The 21788-nt window shown below is 37.3% G+C and overlaps 1 protein-coding gene across 6 annotated transcripts in view; it reads left to right on the forward strand.

Annotated features, from left to right (window-relative positions):
• Positions 1-12939, forward strand: part of LOC128879181 (angiogenic factor with G patch and FHA domains 1) — a 45384-nt gene extending 32445 nt beyond the window's left edge. For all 6 annotated transcript variants that reach the window (XM_054128093.1, XM_054128096.1, XM_054128092.1 and 3 more), the window contains exon 9: positions 10829-12939. In XM_054128093.1, the coding sequence (XP_053984068.1) occupies positions 10829-10978 (150 nt within the window). In that variant the 3' untranslated portion in view covers positions 10979-12939. The remainder of the gene's footprint in view (positions 1-10828) is intronic.
• The last annotated feature ends 8849 nt before the right edge of the window (positions 12940-21788 follow it).

The raw sequence follows: 21788 nt of genomic DNA on the forward strand, positions 1-21788 counted from the left end.
TGTAAATTCTTCGTTACTTTTTGTAAAGTGTTGCGGAGAAAGGGGCCGTGGTGCGACACTTATCGACTAAAGGTAGTGCTATTATTCTATCGAAGAACAGAATGTGAAACGCCAAGACTAAATTAAAATTTTGATTTATTGTTAGATTCCGATTTATTTCAATGTTCTGTTTCTACTACAATTCGGTACTTAGAAACTAGATTACCGCTGCGTTCCTACTTCTGTTAAATTGTGTTACGAAAAAGCTCGAGAGAGGAGTTTTGGTGTGCCTTTTAAAGGTTTGTGTTTAAGAATTCAGAAGGTGGTGGAAATAAGGGGAAGGACCAATGAGAATCGTTGGATGTTAAGGAGTCGGCGTATTATTCGGAGTTAGCGAGTAAGGGTACAAGGGTCGGATGCGTAGTTGGTGTATGGACGAATGATTAGGTTTGAAACTTAAAAATATTTACTTATCCCATGAAGATAAAACTACTGACTAACCTAAAGTAATGAAGATTCCAGTACAGATGGTACAGTACAGAAGGTACAGATTAGCCTAAGCGATATCCAACATTATCTTTCATTTAAACAACAAAATCCTAAAGACTCTTTTGTCTAAATCATTATCCAATATTATTCTAATAATTGCAGAATATATTCAACATACATTATGTATATTTTATGTATCTTTTCTATATTATTGTTCATCATAAATGCATAATATCCGCAGTCTAGTAATAACAGAGCAGAATACAAGAGGAAGAAGGGTTAACGAAAAAGTGAGGTTAAGAAACGATGAAGGAGAGGTGAAAAAAGAATATGAAGAAGGTAACTGGGTAGGGGCAGTGCAGAAATGTCGCGTCGAGTTTGGTCAGGATGTGCGGCATCTCTGTGTCTGCTCTCCATGAAGCCGCCAAAGCGTGCATGTGCAAGCCTATGTCTGCCTATTTGTCTAATGCTCGTCTCGGATGGATACGCGTGCGTGTGTATTCGCATTCTGCGAACGAGACACGTGAATGATCAACAGTGACTGACAACGATCTATTACCCTCGTTCCACGAATGTTTACTTTCGTACAACGGTAAGCGTTATTATCCCTTTAATGGATCCTGGTTAAATTAGGGATAGATTTATATAGAAACCTATTTATGAAGATTGAATTTAATACAGTCGTTGGTCAAATTATTTGGGGAACTGAGAAAACAGGATGTTTTGGGACTTATTAGGTGAACCGGAAAATAATGTCATTTTTTCAATTTTAAATACTTGTTTATCGTTCATCAGCTCATTGATTTTTTATCGATCTGGCATTGACAATTTGCACACTAGATGGAAAAAGGCTATTGATAACGGGAGCGATTATACAATTAATAATTAAAAATAGAAATTTATAAAAAATTTGTTTGAATTTAATATAAAAGAAACGACATTACTTTCCAGTCCACCTAATACTTAAGATATTATAGTTACGCCTATTTAAACATTGAATTTATTGTTGTCGTTGGTCAAATTAATAGAGAAATTAAAGCAGAAGTTTTATGTTTAATCATCATTTCCAATTAAAATTTTGTTTCCGTACGTTGTTTAATTATTTATCCTTCGAATAAAAAGTTCGCCGCAGGGGAGCATTTCATTGCTCAACATGCTCCCGTGGCCAGCAAATAAACGTTAACGTTAACGCGTTCAGCGTGAATCGCACGTACGGGCCACGCACACCTTGAAACGTGACGAGACTAGCGGTGACGAGGACGATGGTACCTGCACCTTAGTTTATCTAGTTTAGTCTAGCAAGTCCAGAGTCTATAGACGGCCAAACGTTAATTAATTCTGTGCAAACATGCAGCGGCTCGGCGAACAAGAGATCGTTGGCTCCGATGGCTGCGCCGAGAAGCTCGCACTCCACGAGTCGAGGAGATTCATGGAGTTTCTGGCATTTCATTTCGGGGGGGGCCTGTTTGAAGTATTTGCCAGGCAAAACATTGACGCAAAGTAATTGGCCTACATTTTCCGCGAGCGAAACTCCTAGCTTCCCGTGGCTTAAAGTAATTTCGAAGCACGTCTCGCGAGTTTAAATTAAATTGCAGTCGAGGCACAAAGTCGTTTTCATTGGATACAATGTCCTTTAACACTTTAACGTCCGCTCACACGACACGTGTGTGATGCTACCAAAAATTATTGGCCAGTATCACACTCTCTGTGGGATGATTAATTAACGTAAACAAGTGTGGATATTGCTATTGACTTCGTATTTCATCGCTACGTCTTTGACTTTAGGTAATTGTTCTTTTGTTGCCTGTTTTTAATTTTAGATTTGATCTTAGATTTTTAGATTAGAAGAATTTTAGATTAAATCTGGGTACACTACAATTGTGTACCACGAAAATTATAAAGCAAACGAAGCGGCGGTTATTGTTGTTTTTTTTTTGTTTTATGTGCATGTTCGCATATGTTGAATAATTTCGTGAATTTACATAAAGTTTTTTAAAATTAATTCTTAAACAGTATTGTCGGTCCCTGGCGACAATTGACTGCGTATACGCGCGACGTTAAAGTGTTAAAAGGTGACACGAAGTAAATAGTTGTAGAGAAATTAGACAAATCAATTGTATGTAACATACGGTAACATTGTTGTCAGTACATTTAGAGAAAAATGACAAAAGGAAAAGATGAATGGTTTAAAGTGTACTATATTGTAGTGTAGTAGTGTAGGAGTAGGGGTAGTAGTGGTAGTAGGGGTGGGGCTAGTGGTGGGAGTACAGGGTGGGTCTGGGGATGAGGTTAAAGGTGAGAAAAGGACCCGGAGAAGGGTTGGGATGTGAGAATAGTGATACAGGAAGAGGAAGATATATCAACCGACAACGACAACGAAGAACGGTCTGCCACTGCCACTGTATGATAGGATGATAGCCACTGTAAAGGGAACTTTCAAGTTCTTAATTTTTACTTTTGTTGCCCTCTCATAGGCGGCAACATTGTTGCAAAAGGAATACTTTCTGTTTGCAACTTTGTCGGATAGCAAAGTTCTCAATTTGCAACTTTGTTGTCCTCTTGTTAGCGACCGCGTCATTGCAAAGGAATACCTTCGGTTTGCAACTTTGTTGGATCGTAAAGTTCTCGATTTGTAACTTTGTTGTCCTCCCGTTAGTGATAACATTATTGCAAAATGAATACCTTCGGTTTGCAATTTTGTTCGACTGTAAAGTTCTCGATTTGCAACTTTGTCGCCCTCTCGTTACCGACAACATTGTTGCAAAAAGGGACACTGTGGGTTCTGTAGGTTAGGGATATTCTATTTGCAACCTTCCAACTGAGATGTGTGAAATTGGGACCCCTGTCACGTATTCAACCGATACCGCGGTCAACTGGTGTTGGTTGTTTGTCGCTTGATGTTTGGGTTTGTCGATAATCTCTTAATAATGTAACAATCTATATTCAGTGGGATGTAAAAAAATTCGATATTCGGAAAATAAGGTCCACCCCTAGTAAACACGTTTGCTCGGTGACACGGTATCAACAAAACCACCCCCCTACCTTTGGAAAGTTTAGTTCTGAATTACCAAAACCTTCGCTTTCTGACGATTACGATCGTTTCTCGCGCGGACTTTTCGATTGTTTTCTGGCTCGGTGCACCACGGTGTAAGCGTGCACCTTTGAACTTTCTGTATGCCCGATAGAGGAATGAAATTCCCGGGTCGAGAGAGGCAGCCAGCCAGACAGACGGCCGCAGTCGGTCGTTCGATGCCGGTCGTCGGCATCCAGATAAAACGGTGCCGTGGTACAATAACATATTGAGAATTCGCGGGTTCGCCGACGGTAGGTGGTAGGGTGCCAGACGGTCTGTGCCAGTTCGAAAGTTTGTCCCGGTTTGCCTGTCTGGCATGCCGGGAAGCGACGCGCGGTCGCACGTGCACCGCACCTTAACAGGTTGAATATGGGCTCCGGTGAGCCCGGAGACAGCATGTTGGGTTTGAAACTTTGCTCGTTTACAACGTCGCCACTATGTCTGCCACCGCCGGCCGACGTACCGGGCGAAATAAACGCCGCGCTTCCTCTGTCTCGCGCGCTTTTCCCGCTTTTCCTTCGACGCCTCCAACCGTCACCGTTTCTCCCTTCCTGACAGCCGCGATGCGTTCACGCTCTAACGACGGTATTTCCCACCAGTCTTGGGCGTTTCATTTCGATTCTACCGTAATCGAAGGTTAATTGAATTTAACGATTATATTTTCAATTGCAGTTACATTCCATTCCAATCAAAGGTTAATTGCGAGATGCAATTAAATTCTTAATTTAACGTGATTGCGATTGAAAGCGAATAATTGGAATTAACAATTATATATTCAATCGCAGTTACAGTCGTTTACATCTGAAGGTGAATTATAATTGTTAATTAAGTTTTGAATTATACTTTTAAAACTTGCAATTGAAAATTTAATTGCCGACCGCAATTAATATTCGATTGTAACGGAATTCAATTGTAAATTATATGCTTGAATTTATCGACACTATCGATAAGTTTACATTTTAAATACTTTTAGCATTTAGATTGATTTGTTCCTAATAAAATTGAACGGTTATCGAAACCAGACGAAAGCTGTGAAGTCCCAGAGAATGAAAGAGTCGAGACAATTGAATTAATTCGGAATACGATCGAAAGAAGGGAAAAATGGGGTGAAATATGAAATAGGTACGAGGTCGTAGACACTGCAGACGCGGCGAGCAGTATGCATCGTCTAATTGGTAATCACGGTGCATTGCTCCGCTTGTCCGCGTCATTCATCCAGCCAGCTTGGCCTATTTGCCTATTTTCCACCCTTTTAGTTCCCGCCTTGGCACCGAGCATCGGTTTTCGCCTTTTCTCGCCAGCGGTTCCGCCGCTTTATTGTTCGTTTTATGGCCACTTTCGCAACCTAGTGGCGTGCTTTCGCATAGACGACGTTGTAATCACGAGCGAGACTTTTAGTCTGCAGTTGTCTCGCGTCTGCGAACAAATTTTTTTTTTTAGTTCTCAACAAGTTGTCAATGCATTATTCAATTTTTTCATTGAATACCACTTATCTTAGAATATATAGATCTGGAACTTTTACTTACTGTATTATTTTTTATACAAATTAGTTTTAAATATTTTATTATTATTATGGTTTGTATGTGGTTTTTGTCTGGTTTATTTTTTGAGGTTAGTATATTACTTACGATCATGTTCAATCGTGAAACTATTATATTTTTATGTAATTGCCATTTAATTTAATTATATTTAGTAATATTTTATATAATCATATTTAATTATATTTAATATTTTATACAAATACCATTTACGTGTCTCGGTATTTATTTTTATTATTAGTATCAGTTAGTCAAAGAAATCAAATGTAATAGTAAAACGTGTAGAATTATTGTGACAAAATAATGAAGACAATTTTTGTATCGTCAAACTAAAAATTATAAAGGACAGGATAACTGTAAAACCCCCGAACAAAAATGAAATATTGTTATGAAATACATAAACAGACTTTCAAATTCTTCGACAAGGTCTGTTTTACACGACAGTAATCAAAATTGCATTCCTTACTAAATATTGTCCTCTTTCAATGAAACCATGAAATTCTAGTCGCGTGCTACCTTGCCAGAATTAAATCGTCAGTCGATTATTTAATTATTCAATTATTCCCGACTTCGGGATCGCGGCTGATCCAATCTGATTCAATTATTCGTGGTCTCGCGTCTACCGTTTCCACGACCTGGTTCGAATTTAGAAAGCAGAAAATTTTCTCATAAAGTAAGCATGATACATCTGGGTCGCAACATTCGCCGGTGGCGATCGATCAGACTCGATGGAAATAATTCAATGATCGAGAACGCGTTCCTTGGTCGATTCCCTATGTCTGTGTTTCGAATTACGAAGCTCCCTCGATTCAGCCACCGATTTATATTTGTCCGCGTCGCGCTATTGTCTCGCAGACACTTTTAATCCGTTTTTAATAAGTAATCCGGGTGTATCATTGTCTCGACCATCTGTCCATCCCGGGCAGCTGTGATAAGTTTAGACTGGAACGGTCGATGGACCACATCTCTTCTTTAAAAGATTGGATCGAGCCAATCAATGTTTGTAAACCTCTATTAGGCGCGGGCACATTCCAATTAGAGGTGGATGGGTCGAACTTTCCTTCGTAACGCCCATTGGCAAGGAAAATTATAGAGGAACTATTTATTTACAAATGCTGTTACATATTATATATTTTGTATAAGATATTTTGATGATTTTCGTCGCTCCTTTAATCCGAATCATCGCTACTAAAATGTCTTGCATCTGTTAATGGCATCATAGATCTGTAAAAATTTATTATTATTAATCAAAATCGGTGCCTTTTAATTGGGTAATTTTCATACACCGCGAGGCCTCTCAAAACGCGGGGCCGGGTTCCGGCGAACACGCTAAACCTGCCTTGCGCCGGCTCTGCTTAAACTAACAGAATACAATATTAGTACAGGCGCAAAACCGAATTTTTTTAGTTAAATTTTATTTGCAGTTAAACTTGAGGCGAGTTACATACCCCTAATCTCGTGCCAATTCCAAAAGAGCTTACTGGTCAAACAGTTGGGGCGTTGGACTCCAGCGCCGTTGACCAGAGTTCGATCCCCGGCGGAGGCAAAAAAAAAAACTCTTGATGATTATAGCGTTATGAAATTGTAGCGTCTTACCATAATGCGGCTACTCCACTTTAACCCTTTGCGATTCTATGTCGAATGAGGCTCGATAAAAATTGCACGGACATCAGAAAATGTACACTGCGAAGGGTTAAAAAAAACCATATAGACACTTAACACTTTATCTACCGGGGTATTTAGAAACAGTCTTTACTTCAAAAAAGAATTGTCTACGGTAGTATATGCCAATCTAGGCTGACAATAATTTCTCCATACTGTTACTGGGTCCATTGAAAGTCTGTATCCAAACACAGAACGTCGTCATTGTAAATAGACAACCATCGACACAGTAAATAAATTCGAAAAGCTAAATAGTGGAATTAAAAAGCCTATAAATAGGCTCTCGGTAAATAAAGTGTTAAAATCAAGCCCTTCAAAAACTCCCACGAGCACTCCGCGACGAAGGCAACCTAGTCCGACGTCTCTTGGTCGTTCTTCTTCCTGTACAAGAAGATGGAACGCGAGCGAAGGGAGCGACGAAAGAGAACAACCAAGGAGGAAAGACGAGAACGGATCATGATCGAGCGACAGACGCGTTATCGTGCGCGTAAAATGAGCGCTCGTTACCCGATTGACGAGCTCGCGAGACGTTCGGGAGCAAAACGGCTCGACTCGAGTTTCGCTTTCTCGCTCGACGATGATGGCGATGATGCATCCGTCTGGGCTGTCTAGACCACTTATATATATTATAACTGGCGCTCGGGCTCGTCTGTTTTCTTCTATCTTCCGTCTTTCCTTTTCCACCGTAACGTCCGACGGACCTCGCGAATATATTTTACCCGATTTATGCCACGAAAATGATTAATCTCCTCGACGGAACGCTATCTCCAATGGAATTACTAGGTTGGTGCATACGGAACTCCCAACGCTTCCCTTCTCGCTCAAGTTCGAATTTAAGCGGCGAGACGCGAGGGAGACGACGTTCGATTGTTATCGGACCAGCTATTGTTTTTTATTTGTTCATTTACACGATTTAAGGTCGATTCAGACTATACGACACGTTCCGGCAACAACACGTACCGGCACCGACACGACAAAACATTAAAACACGCGTTTTAATGGAACTCTTCACACTTAACAGACACCGACCTGAACGTTCCGTCAACGGGAATAGTGTGAATAGTTCCATTAAAACGCGTGTTTGAATGTTTTGTCGTGTCGGTGCCGGTACGTGTCGTTCCCGGAACGCGACGGTCCGTGTCGTATAGTCTGAATCGACCTTTATTCGGCTTCACATGACAACCACTCTCGTGCTAATTAATAAACTATTTCACCTTTTTGTCTCGGAAAAACCGCTTTTGAAATATCTCGACAACCATTAAGATATCCACATCAACAGGAGTCAGTTTGCCCTTCGTATAAATCGATAAATAAATTGTATAAAATTCATACAGAAATATTTTTCGACCCTTTCTCAGCGGTATTATTAGTGGAAGTAATATGAAATTTATTGTATGGACTTGGAAAAGAATTCCTAATGCATGCTTAATGTTTTGGTCATCCCTCTCCTTCGGATTGCGATTTAGTACGTGCCTAACAGCGACCCAGTATTTATTAAATCTTCGTTGATAACTATATTTCGTCGTTCCTTACCTCGCTGTTTCTTTAATGCGCTCTTCCTGCTGCCTGGACGAATTCAACGTAGGCGAAAGTAAGAACACTTGGCTCAATTAAGGGCTGAAAACTATTCGCAGTGTTGCATTCTGCAGCCACTTAAAAATTTCAAAGGAAGCTCACTCAAGGCGTAAAACGCGAGCAAAGGAACGTTCTAAAGGGTATCTCTCAAGATCTTCTGAGGCGCTCGACCCTCTACGGGTCGAGAGAAATTTCTTATAACATTAAACGGATAATATTGAGGAATGTAGATTTAAAAATTGTATCGTTGTTTAATTTATCAACAATTTCTCCGAACAATTGCTACGCAGGCGATGGGATGGATGTGTCACTTGAAATTATTGTATATTCAACATAAGTCTTGGGGGTTAATCAACCCTCGAGATACTTAGGGTAATATCCTACTATTCCTTCATGCAGGTGTTTGCTTACTTTAGTAAAAGATTAATTTTCATGCATTTGGTAAAATATAGAACGGGTATTAAAAACTATAATAGCAACTTCTAATTAGTAAATAAATCGATGTCTTATCCTCTAAACAGTGTAATATGTATTTTATACATTTTTGTCTAGCTGTTTCGTTTTTCTTTTCTTCTTAATAGTCCGAGAGCTCGCGACAGAAATGGGTGACTCATTTCATTACACAAATGAACCTGTTTTCCGAAGAGGGTATGTCTCCCTAGTTCAGAACTGCTTGGTCTGGTATGAATTCAGTGGTGCAACGCTTCACTATGGCGAATCATAATAATTTGATTTTTGGCCAATATCATTACTACTCAAATTTTTAGTGTGTATTGTTGACATACCAAATTGAATAAAAAATTTGGTCTGGCAGATTGTAAGCGGTGCTAAATGGGTCTGGCAGTCGGAAAACCTTGTCGGAGAAACGAAGTAGTTTGACTGAAATCATTATTTCTGAAACTTTTTGTATAAACAATATGTGATACATAGGATTAAAAAAATTTGGTCTGGCAAACTTTGAGTGGTGATACATCGGTCTGGCAGCCGTTTAAAAGAGCGAACACATATGCGGGCCGTGCAATTTCATGACTTATTGAAGTTAAATAATAATAATAATTGTATGAAAGAAAAATCATCACAGCAATATTTTATACGTAACTAATGTATATAACGTTTAAAAATAATTATTACTCGATAGTTTTATTAGATTATCGAGATCTCGACGCCGGTAAGCCGAGAGTTAGGTGCGTGACTGAAAAACGAATAATTGAATCGAAAAATACGTGAAACGAGTTTGCTCCGAAAAAAATGCGAGGTCAATCTAGCTCGAAGCGTCAGCCACGATTGTATCGTTTGTCTCCCTCGATCGATTCTCGGGGTTTCTGCGGCGGAAACGAACGCGAGAAATATATCGTCGCGGGTTGAAAGAGGAAGCGAAACGTTATTCGGCAGGGGATGACTTTTATCGAGTGAAGGAGGGTTATTTTAAGTTTTGAGTCGCATCCACCGGGCAGATGCCCTCTCCTGGGCGTATTTGGGTCAAGTAGCCTCCCCCGTCTGGCTTGTAAATGAGGCCCTATCTGGCCGTCGTCGACACTTGACTTACTTGGTTGAAAGGGAAAAAGACTAAAACGAGGAGAATGGAAAAAGCGTAAAAAGGAAACAAGTGGGAAAGGATACCGCGCGGAAACACGAAAACAAGGTCCCGATTCTAGCATGGATATAGGCGTCTCTAAGGGGAAAAACTTCATCTTCCAGCGACGAACCGAAATTAATAAATAATATCAATGTTCGTATCTCGTTATTGATAACAAAGAACTTTAATTTTGCAAAACATGAGTTGCGTGATGATTTTTCAAAAGCATTAATTGCAACATTGGTATAAGATTTAATAATATTCTACAAGTTAATTATGCTCCATTTTTATATTAGTATTGCAAAAGAATTTTTAGTTGCACTTATTTAAGGAATATTGTACTACTATGCTTTTTTTACATCATTTTATTTATGAAACGATGGTCTGTAGATTAACTTGTTTAGAATTGTGCATGTCGAATTTGAAGAACATTCAACAACGTAAACAATTGTGATCGTAACGTAACGATCTACGTTACGTAGATCGAAACCAGTTTCTCTAAGCCTACAACTATTCAGGATTTCGATTCGTTTTCCTACGAATTCTTCTCAAGCAATTTTGTATATTTATATTTATAAATTAACCTGATACTTTCTTTTCAGATAGATATTTCTCTCCGACTGCATTTATTCCCAACAAGCACCTAATTATCGAATTCTCGGACGCGAAGAATGTTTGTCTAACACAAACGTTTTTCCATTATTGTATTTCTATTCGATAAGCAATCAATTATTGAATTCCAGAGAATGAAAGTTGTCTACGCCAAACGAATAAACGTTAGTTTCGAATTAACATCGTACCTTATATCGGGTGTTTACTCAACGAGCAATTCATTACTGAATTCCTGATCACGATATATGTATATCTTTATTTGCAGCGAATAAATTGCAAATCGAGAAGGAGCTCGCTTAACACGCGTTTTTATTCCGATTGCAGATACCTATGACGAATAATCCCAGCAGAACCGGTCTCGGGACGACGAGCGAATTTCCTACAATCGAACTAGATTCTATGACGGAAAAGAAGCAGGCTTTGTGGCGAAAAACTCAGCAACGTTACAAAGATATCACCGACCAAACACAGTAACTGCGACGTGAACTCCTTGTTCAGGAAAAAACGTGGCGCATTTTTTCGTTGGTTCCTCACGCTAAACAGAGACAATTAGATTTTCTCGTTACCAGGAAACTAAAAAACGGTATTCACCAATGAGTGAAACTGATACACGTTATCCTGCAATTGTAACAAATAGAAAAGTTATTTATGAGGATCCTTGATTCTACGTCAAGTTGAAGTTAGTATAAACTAATACGAAAATGAATAACAAATGACTTAACATTTGTTGAACGATTAACTTCCTATACGTGTTGCAAATAGATTTCTTGTGCATTTGTATTTCTCGAACACAAGTTAATATTTTTACTACGAAATACATGTTTTTGCTGTATAAGTGTACGCATTTTGCAAGTCCGTCGTTGTTGAATTTTAATTTTATATATGCAGATTTTCGGGGTCTACGTAGTTCTGTGTGGTGAATAAATTTATTCTTGTTTTGATGTAAGAAGGCTTACGTTTTGCGTTATTGTGAAATTAGTAAATTTGTCATATATTATATGTTGTAAACATTGAAATTGTTAGCTTTGATCTTATCACAAGTTGAACGAAATGAATAATTTTTGGTTGAAAAAATACCTATATCTCCTCAGAACGTAAGTACATATATATACAATATTTTAAATTAACGTGTTCAGTAGTTTCTTTTAACCAATTAAATAATTTATTCAAGTTTCAAAGCCAACAACTAGACAGGTACATTAACTTGTGATGATCAAAATGTGAAAAATAAGAGTTGCAGTTCCTCTGGTATTCTGGTGTGTTTGCAAATGGTCTTTAAGGAATAATAATAAGGTAAATGAATTTCATTGAAGTAGATTGAATGCAAGAATCTAACATGAAGGAAGTTTTTTAATGAATGATAGTGATTAAAAAAGAATTTACTAGAATTTGTCTAATACAAGACAATAATTCGAAAATAATTAAATTTATTAACTATTTTGAATTAAATCTCTACTTAAAGGGGGAGGGTCAAGTAAACAACCGCTTTTTCGCAAATTATTTTTGAAGAGTGCGTAATATATATTTATTTACAACTAATTACTTGTTATTTTATAGCATCTAGTCAATCTATATAATTTTTTTTATGTAAAAATATTCATAAACGAATGAACAGCAGCTGTTTGAAGTTGGCTTCTCGAGAATGCGCCGTGCAACGCACAGGTCACTCTAATTATTTGAAATAAAAAATCCACCAATTTTTTGTTAAAATATAGTAACACGCTTTGCATCAACCTAGATTTAAAAAAAAAAACATTTTAAGTTAAAAATTTCACGCCACGTTAAAAAAATCTTGTTATAAACAAAATGATTAAAAACATTGTTTATTTCAATTTTTATAAAAACCTTTAGGTTGATGCAAAGGGGAATAGTTTAAGGAATATTTTGTGCCATTTTCATAGCAATCGGCTGAGAAATCTCTAAGCTACATTGCACGGCACGCGAAATTTTGTGTTTTGAGAAAAACGCGTTTAAAGTTTCCGGATCTAAAAATAGTCCTTCGTGTACCGTTTGGAGCGCATCACTTTAATGCCTCTGTAGGTACACTTAGACTTCGAAGTTTTAGCTGAAATGGTCGGAGCACATTCTCCAGATGGTAAACTAATTTTCTAAACAAAGAAAAGAGGTCGAAATTTTGAATTTTACTTGACCCTCCCCCCTTAAGAACTGTAACTACTATATTTTGACTAGACTATTTTATTGTTTTATTCCATTCTCTTGTAAATTATTATTAAGATGACAATTTGTATGGTAACTAACCACCGTTTATTACGAAAAATTTAAAATTCTTAACTCTGGTAACGAACTGTGAAATTACCTGTACAGGAAATGCTGTACAACCACAATACACGTTTCCGTAAAAGCGAAAAGGACGGAGTTCTGTCATTGTAAATTTATATCTATGTAATAAGTTATTCATTAAATATTGAAATATAATTCTACGATGCAGCAATTCTTCATTTCCAGTCTTACAACGTACTCAGGTAATTGATATTATAGATGTAATATATTTTAGGTTCTCAGAGAAGTGTTACAAAGATTGATATGATTTTCAGACATGATCATTAAAATTTAGTATAATTTAGTACGTGTTCTCTGTAAACTATGATGAAACATGCAAAGCCTACGTACACTATATTTTAAAATTACGCAGTCGAGCATTAATTAAAAAGAAACTTATTAATTTAATATTATCTTCCATATTTAAGAATGTTAAACATAGCAACTTTCATCTTTGGTGGTATCAGAAACATATTTAATTTACTATGCACATTTTTGTTTTTTGATCGGAATACACTTAATAATTTCAATTATTATTAATTTGTACATATTTGCTTTCACAAGTGTTCCATCCTATCGATCTTATTCGAAGCCTTTTTGGCAACTTAAGGGGGCATTTCACTGTGAACGCACAAAAAAAAAGCATATTTTCATTAATTTTGTTCTCAGGAACTATTGCATAAAATTGAATGAATGTTTTTTCCCCTTAAAGGTATGATTAAGGAAAGTAAATAAAAAATTTTTTTTTGGTACAAAATATTTCGTCATTTATTTACAAAATGATATACATGCGTGCAAAAAAAAGAAGTTATCCGCTGCCGCAGGTGATTTTGGCTCTCCTGGTAATCTGAAACAGACAATCGAAAAAGTTTATTAATCTATGTCGTCACACCTATCGTCGGAACCTCCACTTATTTATTTCATCGAAATTAAACAAAATGGCAGCGTTTCTTGTGAAAGAGAGAAAAAAAAAACACTTTTTTTGTACCGTAAATCAGGTGAAATTGGAAGTAAAAAATCAAAATATCAACTACTTGGAGGTTCCGACAATAGGTGTGACGACATAGTTTAATAAACTTTTTCGATTTTCTGTGTCAGATTACCAGAAGAGCCAAAATCACCTGCGGCAGCGGCTAACTTCTTTTTTTTGCACGCATGTATATTATTTTGTACATAAATGACGAAATATTTTGTACAAAAAAAAAATTTTTTTATTTACTTTCCTTAATCATACCTTTAAGGGGAAAAAACATTCATTCAATTTTATGCAATAGTTCCTGAGAAAAAAATTATTGAAAATATGCTTTTTTTTGTGCGTTCACAGTGAAATGGCCCCTTAATTTCTCTCTAATAATCCAGTCATCAAATGGAATAACCCAACCTTATTTCTCAATCAAGACGTCATTAGAGGGCTACTAGAGCTACTTATGGAGGGTAGTTTCGCCCTTTAAACGTGAGTTTCCTCAGCCAAAGGAAAACACGGGTTTCTTATTTTTGAAGATCCGCCACATCTTCATCAAAATTGGCGCCTGTAGACGTTCGCGGATTGGGCGAGTGCCTCGTCTGGAGGAGGCCTAAACCGTTCCTAGCTGTCGTTTCGGTCGAAGTGGCCTGGAAATCACGAGAAATGTCGTCGTCGAGCGGCGTCGTAAAAATAATGAAGATCAAGCAACGCTTGGAAGTAGTTTATTATGAAAATCCGGGCACGATGTGCCGAAGGAGTTAAGGGCTTGGCCTAAACTTACGGCCGGCTCCGTACACTTGGCGAGGTCTTTGCACCGTGAAGTTTGCTTTATAAATATCGTCGGTGCACACCGGAGTGTCTAGCGAAACGAACCGTGCCTCGGATGAAACGAACGGATCTAGCACCGAAGCCTCAATCGCAACAAACATGGCCCCATTTTCGGTTATTTTTCACCTGGCTGAGGATTGCTTCAACACGTTTAATTTCTTCATAAAATTGCTCCTCGGTAGACTAAAATAATGAGAATTTGAAGTTAGGATAGGATCTAATAAAGGGGATAGGTGTGAGAGGCCTTGGATAAGTTTCAGGAGGTCAAAACCTTTTAAATAGTTTATGTGTAGTCAATTTTCCAAAGATCATGACTCAAGAAATTAAACTGGAGCTCTGAATAGAACACAGCTTTCAGTCCTTGTCATCCTTCCATGGTCCTCTTGGTAATAGTCTTAGGTACCATTCAGGAACTAGAAAATCAACGATAGTCAAGAAGGTTTGGCAAAGGAAGTCCTTCTTCAGGGTTCAAGGAAAGATCTAATTGCATTTAACACTATTTTCAAGAAGATACTAGAAGATCCTCAAAAGAGGATAACTTCTAACGTGGATGTTACTCTAACGAGCCTAGGATCTAGGAAATCAATAATAGTCAAGAAGGTTTGGCAAAGAAAGTACTTCTTCAGGGTTCAGGGAAAGATCTAATTGCATTTAACACCATTTTCAAAAATATACTAGAAGATCTAATAACTTCTAACGCGAATGTCACTCTAATGAGCCTAGGAACTAGGAAATCAATGATAGTCAAGAAGGTTTGGCAAAGAAAGTCCTTCTTCAGGGTTCAAGGAAAGATCTAATTGTACTTAACACCATTTTGAAGAAGATACCAGAAGATCCTCAGAAGAGGATAACTTCTAACGTGGATGTCACTTTAAAAAATGTTACAACTATAATACTCTACAAATAAATATTTAATCCTAGATTATATTACACTACCAGTCAAGACATTACTTAATAGAATTCACGAAACTTAGTTCCCACGTCGTAGGAACAGTAGCGCCACTATTCAATGAACAACAGCGGTGGTGCGCGAGGTATCTGCCCAGAATATTCCCACCGCTAGATCCAGAATAAAACTCCGATAAAACCTTCGATTACACCTGAAAATAGCAACACCTGTTAGAAATACAATGATATTTACAAAACACCAGCTCCAAGGACCCTATCTGTGACATTTTACGAACTCTTCAGTTTTAATATCGAAAGTGTCAGTCCAATTCAGCATGAACTGTGTTCCTCCAAAGAAAACACATCGTCCACGTGCATGTGGAAAAGCAAGTTCGCAATTAGAGGCGAGGAGTTTCTCGGAAATAAAGCGTTTCCCAGCAGTCAGTAAATATACCCGTCATACGTTCTCGAGGTAATCTCAGCTCGACGTACCAGGTCTGTCCGTCTTGCATAAGACACCTTCATGTGCTCAATAAATTCTCTCCTAGTCCCATCAGCTGATCCTCCTCACCGATAGTGGTACAGGACGTTTCCGTGGCGCAAGGAAACTGTTTGTCAGCGGGGTGGAAGGAGATGATACCCTGAAAACTGACCGGGGTTCGATGATTAAAAGCGGCCAATCCATTTCTTTGCTTGTCACCGCCGTGTTTCCTGCCACGTGTCCCCGTGTTTTACGAGGCACGTGCTCGCGGTTAAGCCCGTTTACGAGCGAAAATGGCGGCCATACGTCGACGCGTTCATTAATTTCGGAGCAGCGCGAGCAGCGTCGCAATTAAGAGCGACTTCGCGATGGCTGATCAAAGTCTGAAATATCAGGCTAGAGCCTTGGCGAGCAACCACCCTAGGGAGAAAAAGAGATTACCCATGGGTTTCACGGAAACGCTGTTTTATTATTTTCTACGAATTCTTGTTACATGAATTAACCTCTTGCGCTGGAAATTGTTTTTTAGACGATCAAACTATATGTGGCAATTTAGGGACAATAATTATATTTGTAGATAGATGTTAAAATGATGCCTCTTAAAATAGGGTTACTTCAAATTGGAAGATTCATCGTATAGCTATAAATAACAAGGATATTTAGCTGTTTCAATTATAATGTTTTACAAAGATAGACAGCCTGTAAGTAATGTATATAATATTTTTTTTCAGACGAATATATATGAATTGAAAAATAGAATTAATTAGGTACTAAGGCCAATTTATTTTTCTGTCGAATCTTCTGCGCATATAGCTTGCGCACCACCCGGTGCCTGTTCCTCAAATGGCGGCACTAGTGTTCCTACGACATCAAGACTAATTGTAAGTTTCATAACTCCTATTGAATAATAACTTCATATGTATGTATGAATTCTGTTTATACAAGGCCAATTTATTTTTCTGTCGAATCTTCTGCGCATATAGCTTGCGCACCACCCGGTGCCTGTTCCACAAATGGCGGCACTAGTGTTCCTACGACATCAAGACTAATTGTAAGTTTCATAACTCCTATTGAATAATAACTTTATATGTATGTATGTATGAATTCTGTTTATACATGACTTTTGCTAAATTATAGACACACCTAAATATCACTGTTATTTATGGACACATGAATAATCATTCAGGATGAATTTACACAAAATTAAGGAGCCTGCGTAAAGATAGAAAAATGTTCTCAATGTCCACCATTGATCACGAGCTGCAAACCAATTTACATACCTAAAGATTTTCATTCAACAACAGGAAAATTATTAACCAAAGCAAACACAAAATTTAAAAATGTCATCTGTATATTTTGGAACCCAATATAGGGGTTCAGAATACTTAAAAATTTACGAATGTATGGAACATCGAAATTTTCATTTATACATTAATGAAAGCAAGCTAAAAATAATTGCATCGAGCAAGTTACATGAAGGATAAAGAAGAAAAATGGTGCCTCGAAGTTTCTCAAACTCTTCCCGGGATCTCCAATTACGAGTACAACTTCATTCTTCGCCTAGGACTGTGGCCGCGAGATGAAGTTTCTTCGAATGAGGGCAAATTACCGGGATAATTAGATACACGGTGGTAAACACGAATTGTTTCGCGAAACGAAGTTTCTACGGAAGATAATTTGAGAAACTGGACTCGATCGTATTTCATCCAGTTACATATACGCGCCTCCTCTTCCGGTTATTTGTGATTCATAGGCGCGAACAAGGATATGTTGCAAGTTTATGACCGCCCGAGATAATTACGCGTGACAGACACACCAAGAAATCGAGTTTCACGTTTTCGCGGAATGAAATTTCGAGTTTGACGAGAGCATATTTCACTCGGTTGGGAAAGTATCGTTGGGAGAGTTCATAACTATCGAAAGTTGTCAACTGTCTACAGAATTTAAGGTGGTTCTTTTCCAACTGTACTAGTTGAAACAAAACTCAAGCAACAGAAAGTATTAATAAGGATATATATTCTATAATAAAATTCTTAAAATAATATTTGATTATGATTTTTAATAAAAAAAAAAAAGGACTGATTGATACGATTACAGTTGCAATTAGTTTTTCAAATATAATTTTATCCGACGTAATAGTTGTGAAATCGAGCATGCGACAACTTCGCATTTCAATTTTTGTCAGGTTAAGCTACGAGTGAGAGAGGTTGACATTTCAAATTTTTTTTTCATAAAATAATTCGCATAAAAATCGGAGGAATCATGAACAAACACTTGCCACAAAAAAAAGCGGTCGCTTTGTCAAGGAAAAGGTACTAAAAAACCATATCAGGAAAACGGAATTTTTAATAAAAATAAACAAAAGCAATGGCGTAACGAGAAATCGGACGAGGAAAAATGCCCCTGTGATGGGAATCTCGTAGTAAACTTGAAAGTACTTAGTGAAAATATGACTTGTAAAATGTGTAAAACAGATTTACTGAGTTACATTTACATTTACATTTACGTCGTCCTTGTCGTCGTCGTCGTCTATAGGTTATCTGAATTGATTAATTATATAAAAATGAATTTTCCAAAAGAGATTTCAGGATTTTCACGTTTAATACTCAAGTACGTCCGTGAGCTTCATTTTTGTTTTTAATCAATATTACACTTGAAATAACGAATTCTAATTTACATTAATATAAACAGAATATGTCATAGTGTTTATTTTAAAATAGTACTTGCATTCCCGGAAATAGGAAAAAGGCACGTAGAGGAGAATCTTGTTAAAGGTAATATGTAGTATGTATAAGTTTAGTTACTACTGTTGGCACATGAGAAAAATGAAGTTACGGTGATATTCATATAAATTCATTCTTCTCTCGTGCCAACAGTACATATTATGCTATATTCTCGATGAACTTATTATATCCTGAAGGGGACCAACGAATGCAGTCAAGACACTAATAAAAACGCGATTAAAACGCATATTTAGTAATCAAATTGGTACTGCTCTCACCACCGAAAAAATATTTTCTCTACTTACTGTGACACGAGAGAAAAACAAATACTATATCATTTCCATTAAAGCAAATTAATATCAGCAATTCCAACGAAAAAGTTACTTAGGTCCGTAGACATGTACAGGATCGTCTAAAAAAAAGGACTAACATTCTCACACATCATTTCCATGATAAGAGCAAATAAAGAACTTCTTGCTCGCTATCAGAATAGAAAAAATAGCGGACAAAGTGGTACACATGCATAGGACGGGACAACTTTGGGTTGCAGAGTTAGGAGGGATTTGGCGTAAGAAGGTAATCCCTGGGAATCAGCCTGCGAGGCTACAGAAGCGTAGACGACTGAATTATCGCCGCCTCTGAATCATTCTCGGATTTACTCGACGGCTGTATTAATCGGCGTCCCGTTCGTGCGTGGCTGTCGTCGGCCATCCAAGTCCTTTGCTTCGCTCTTCCTCTGCACTTCGCGCGTTTCTTTTCCAAAGAAACTCTCGCGCGCGAATTTACGAGGCGTACACCAGCCCACAAATCTGCGTTAATAACTTTGCGTACGCGTTGCGCGCGTATATCCATCAGTGGCTCGATATGCTGTCTTGATAAGTTGATACCCTCGCGCAGCAGGAACTGCTTGATGCCCGTGCTGGTCATCGAGGCGACACGGGGCCTTTTTCGCGAATTCGTTGGGGAACTGTGCTACCGGATATCGGTCTGACCGCTGCACGCAACGCGCGAACGTTCAAACGGGGGTAATTGGTAATCGCTAGCGATGGGATCGACGATAATATTGGATCAAAAAGGGTCTTTAAATGAGGCGATGTATATCCATTTGTGGATAAATGTAGTATGACCTCGATATAACGCCGCTAGTCGAGTCCTTTGGTGTTGTTATATCGAGGTAGAGTAGCGATTTTATTCTAGGAATTTACCTTATTTATGTGTATGTGAGATTATATGAGTTTCTCTTAATGAATTCTAGAGTTTCGTGGTTAATATAGTAATTCCTTGATATAACGCCACTAGGTGAGTCCTTTGGTGTTGTTATATCGAGGTAGAGTAGCGAATTTATTCTAGGAATTGACCTTATTTATCTGTATGTGAGATTATATGAGTTTCTCCTAATGAATTCTAGAGTTTCGTGGTTAATATAGTAATTCCTTGATATAACGCCACTAAGTGAGTCCTTTGGTGTTGTTATATCGTGGTAGAGTAGCGAATTTATTCTAGGAATTGACCTTATTTATCTGTATATGAGATTATGAGTTTCTCTTAATGAATACTAGAGTTTCGTGGTTAATATAGTAATTCCTTGATATAACTCCACTAGGTGAGTCCTGTGGTGTTGTTATATCGAAGTACAGTAACGATTTCATTCCAGGAAATCAACCTTCTGTATCACTATCTGGGGTCTAGTTACGCTCTTTACTGTTTTTAGTGACGTTATATCGAGGTAGAGTAGTGATTTTATTCTATAAATTTTAGATTTTGTATGTACCTATTTTGGATTCAATGAATTATTTATTAATGAAAACTAAAGTTTCATAGTAAACATAGTAATCTTTTGATATAACGCCATTAATAGGGTCCTTTGGCAATGTTATATCGAGGTAGGGTAGTGATTGTATTCTATAAATCGACCTTCTTTATCTCTATCTAGAACTAAATAAGTTATCCATTAATAGAAATTAAAATTTGTGTCCTTCTAATGATACTTTATTATTAAGAATGAATATTAGTAAACAGTTCATATAATTGTTTAAAGTAACACGACTGTTATATACCCAAAATGTATTTCTATTTACTTATTCTTATCTATTCGATATCTTCACTTGTGTGCACGATTTAAAAATAATTAAACACGTAAAAAGAAATTCTAAACTCTTAAATATTGATTAGACTCAAAAATATTAAGAAATGGAAGAATGCAAGTGTACGAGATCGTTGCTCGTAAATACTGTTGCAATAGCTTTCGCGTTGCTATACGTCACGAGATCATTGCTACCACCTATCCTGTAATTTTTCAATTATCGGAAAATATGAGACACGTGTTGACGGATACGCAGGCACGTTTCAAGCGTGTTGCGCAAAATTTGATTATCAGTCTGCGCGTTTTTCATTAGCGGGAAATAAGGTATTGTTCCAAACGGAGTGATTTATTCTGCTCCAGATAACGATCAAACACGGTATACTTCGCGCATAATGTCTAACGCGGTACCGTAATTTGCGAGCTTGCGGTACAAGCGAGAATATTATTGGGTACCTCATAATACCACGTCTCATAGTCCAATAAGAATTAAACCACGATGCCACCCACTCGTTTTCTGCTAGAAAAATTGTAGAGCAATGTTAGTCCATCAAATGGTTTGCGTGGTCCATAAAGACGTAAGTGCAATTGTAAATAAATATTAACACGTGTAATGACACTAACAATTATTAAACCTTTGTTAATTAAATGCATATTAAAGTATAATGACATGAATTATTTGTGTGCATTTGATTAAATCTCTCAAATTTTGTTTTAAAGTTTTGTAATATTGAAATTTGTATTCAATTTGTATTAATTGTAGCTCATGTTGCATTAAAAACGAGTTTAGTACTTACTTTCTGTTTCGAAATATTTGTTACGTTAGGTTTTAAACAATTTAGCAGCAATAACGAATAACGTTACAATGTTATTAATTGTACGATTCGTATGAATTTTCGATGTCTAATTATTTGATGTTTATTCGATGCCAAACAATTTGAATTATTCCTCAGATAAATAATCGACTTGACCTCAGAGTATTTTATTAAAATAATGAAATATTATTTGTTCATACTATAACTTGACGTAAAATAATATCA

The sequence above is a fragment of the Hylaeus volcanicus genome, chromosome 7, assembly GCF_026283585.1.
Source record: "Hylaeus volcanicus isolate JK05 chromosome 7, UHH_iyHylVolc1.0_haploid, whole genome shotgun sequence".
In the NCBI taxonomy this organism is placed as follows: domain Eukaryota; kingdom Metazoa; phylum Arthropoda; class Insecta; order Hymenoptera; family Colletidae; genus Hylaeus; species Hylaeus volcanicus.